The 1,407-nt window shown below is 45.3% G+C and overlaps 1 protein-coding gene across 1 annotated transcript in view; it reads right to left on the bottom strand.

The window, feature by feature from the left end:
* Positions 1-559: 559 nt before the first annotated feature.
* Positions 560-1,407, bottom strand: part of ALDOB (aldolase B, fructose-bisphosphate) — a 9,799-nt gene continuing 8,951 nt past the window's right edge. Inside the window, exons 7-9 of the mRNA XM_010296905.1 lie at positions 1,312-1,407; positions 955-1,154; positions 560-750 (exon numbers count right to left, since the gene is read on the bottom strand). The exon at positions 1,312-1,407 is cut by the window's right edge and continues 121 nt beyond it. Of these exons, the coding sequence (XP_010295207.1) occupies positions 655-750; positions 955-1,154; positions 1,312-1,407 (392 nt within the window). The 3' untranslated portion in view covers positions 560-654. The remainder of the gene's footprint in view (positions 751-954; positions 1,155-1,311) is intronic.

Here is a 1,407-nt window from a genome sequence, read left to right as displayed (position 1 = left end):
ATGCACTGCTCACCATATACATCTTTCAAGTATTCCCAGTGCCTGTCAGACATCAGTCAGCAGGATTAATCTCTCTAGCTGTATTACTATTGGATTATTTCCCTTTGATCTCCTCAGGGTTTCCCAGGCTCACCAGCAGCAACACTTTGTGACTTAATCTTTGCATAGGCTACTGAAAACCACAAATGTGTGAAAGAGACCATAAAGTTTATACAGAATAAGGAATTATGAGATAGAGATTGGTTTTCAATTACTGTTTTATTCCCATGATTGAAGACACAGTCAGGTTTTGTAATTCAGGATTTTGGCTGCAAAATGTGGCAATGGGCAAGGGTGTGTAGTTGAATTGCTAGGGAACTACTTAATATGCATACTATTCTGGGGGCTAAGTTTAAACCAGATGGAGAATGTGTTCACAATTTGTTGGCAGCTGTTGTTTGTTGTATAGAAGAAATTGCCCTTCCTTGGAATGGGCAGATGAAACACGAATATTCTCTCAGTAAACTGTGGGAGCAAAGGGTGGGGAGGAAGCTAAACCATTTTATCTCCAGTTTTGTTTAGGGTAAGGGAAATTAAATTTCTTTGTTTTTCTTTAATTTCTGAACATTTTCCACCTTGTGAAGAGGGACAGGATAAAGGAAGGTTCCTGTGCTTTCAGTAGGTGTAGCTGGCAGTGAAAAGTGACTGCATGGCAGCTGTGTCAGTCTTCCCAGACATGACATACTGTCCTCTGCAAGCCAAACTGTTAATCTGAAAAAGAAACAAAAAGGAGGGGAGACCAGTTAGTTTTGGTGTAAGAAAGACAGATGTAGAAAGATGGCAGGAGTAACCATGCAAGGCAAAAATAGCAGAATTTAGACATCCCTGGTGAAGCATCAGGAGAGGCAAGGACAAGAGGAGCTCTAGGAAGGTGACAACCTGACTCCCTCTCTGCACCGGGGGGAAGCCTCGTACCTGTGCCCGCTTGCGGAAGGCCTCCTGTGCAGCCTTCTTGTTCTCACTTTTGCCCACCCATGCTGCCAGGGCAGAGGCTTGCAGGGCTCTCCCATACGAAAAGGTCAGTTTCCAAGGCTTAGGCAGAGGAGCCTGATTCATGGCATTCAGGTTGACAGAAGCCTCCTCTTCACTCTGACCTCCAGACAGGAAGCAGATTCCTGCAAGAAAGAGGTTTCAAGGCTTAGAAACGGAGTGCTTCAGCTACTGCAATCCCTGACCTTTAAGTGCGAGAGGAGTGTGCGTTGTCAGATGTAGGAGCAAGGCCAGAGAGAGTAACAAGTGTGAATGGATACATAGAAATTAATTGGGAATTACCGGGAACGGCAGCAGGAACAGTGCGGAGAAGAGTAGTGATAGTTGCTACGGCTACATCCTGAGCCGTGTACTTCTTGGGGCAGGGAAGCCCAGGTG

The sequence above is a fragment of the Phaethon lepturus genome, unplaced genomic scaffold (genome assembly GCF_000687285.1).
Source record: "Phaethon lepturus isolate BGI_N335 unplaced genomic scaffold, ASM68728v1 scaffold31221, whole genome shotgun sequence".
Classification (NCBI taxonomy): domain Eukaryota; kingdom Metazoa; phylum Chordata; class Aves; order Phaethontiformes; family Phaethontidae; genus Phaethon; species Phaethon lepturus.
This window is presented reverse-complemented; position numbering and strand designations above follow the sequence as displayed.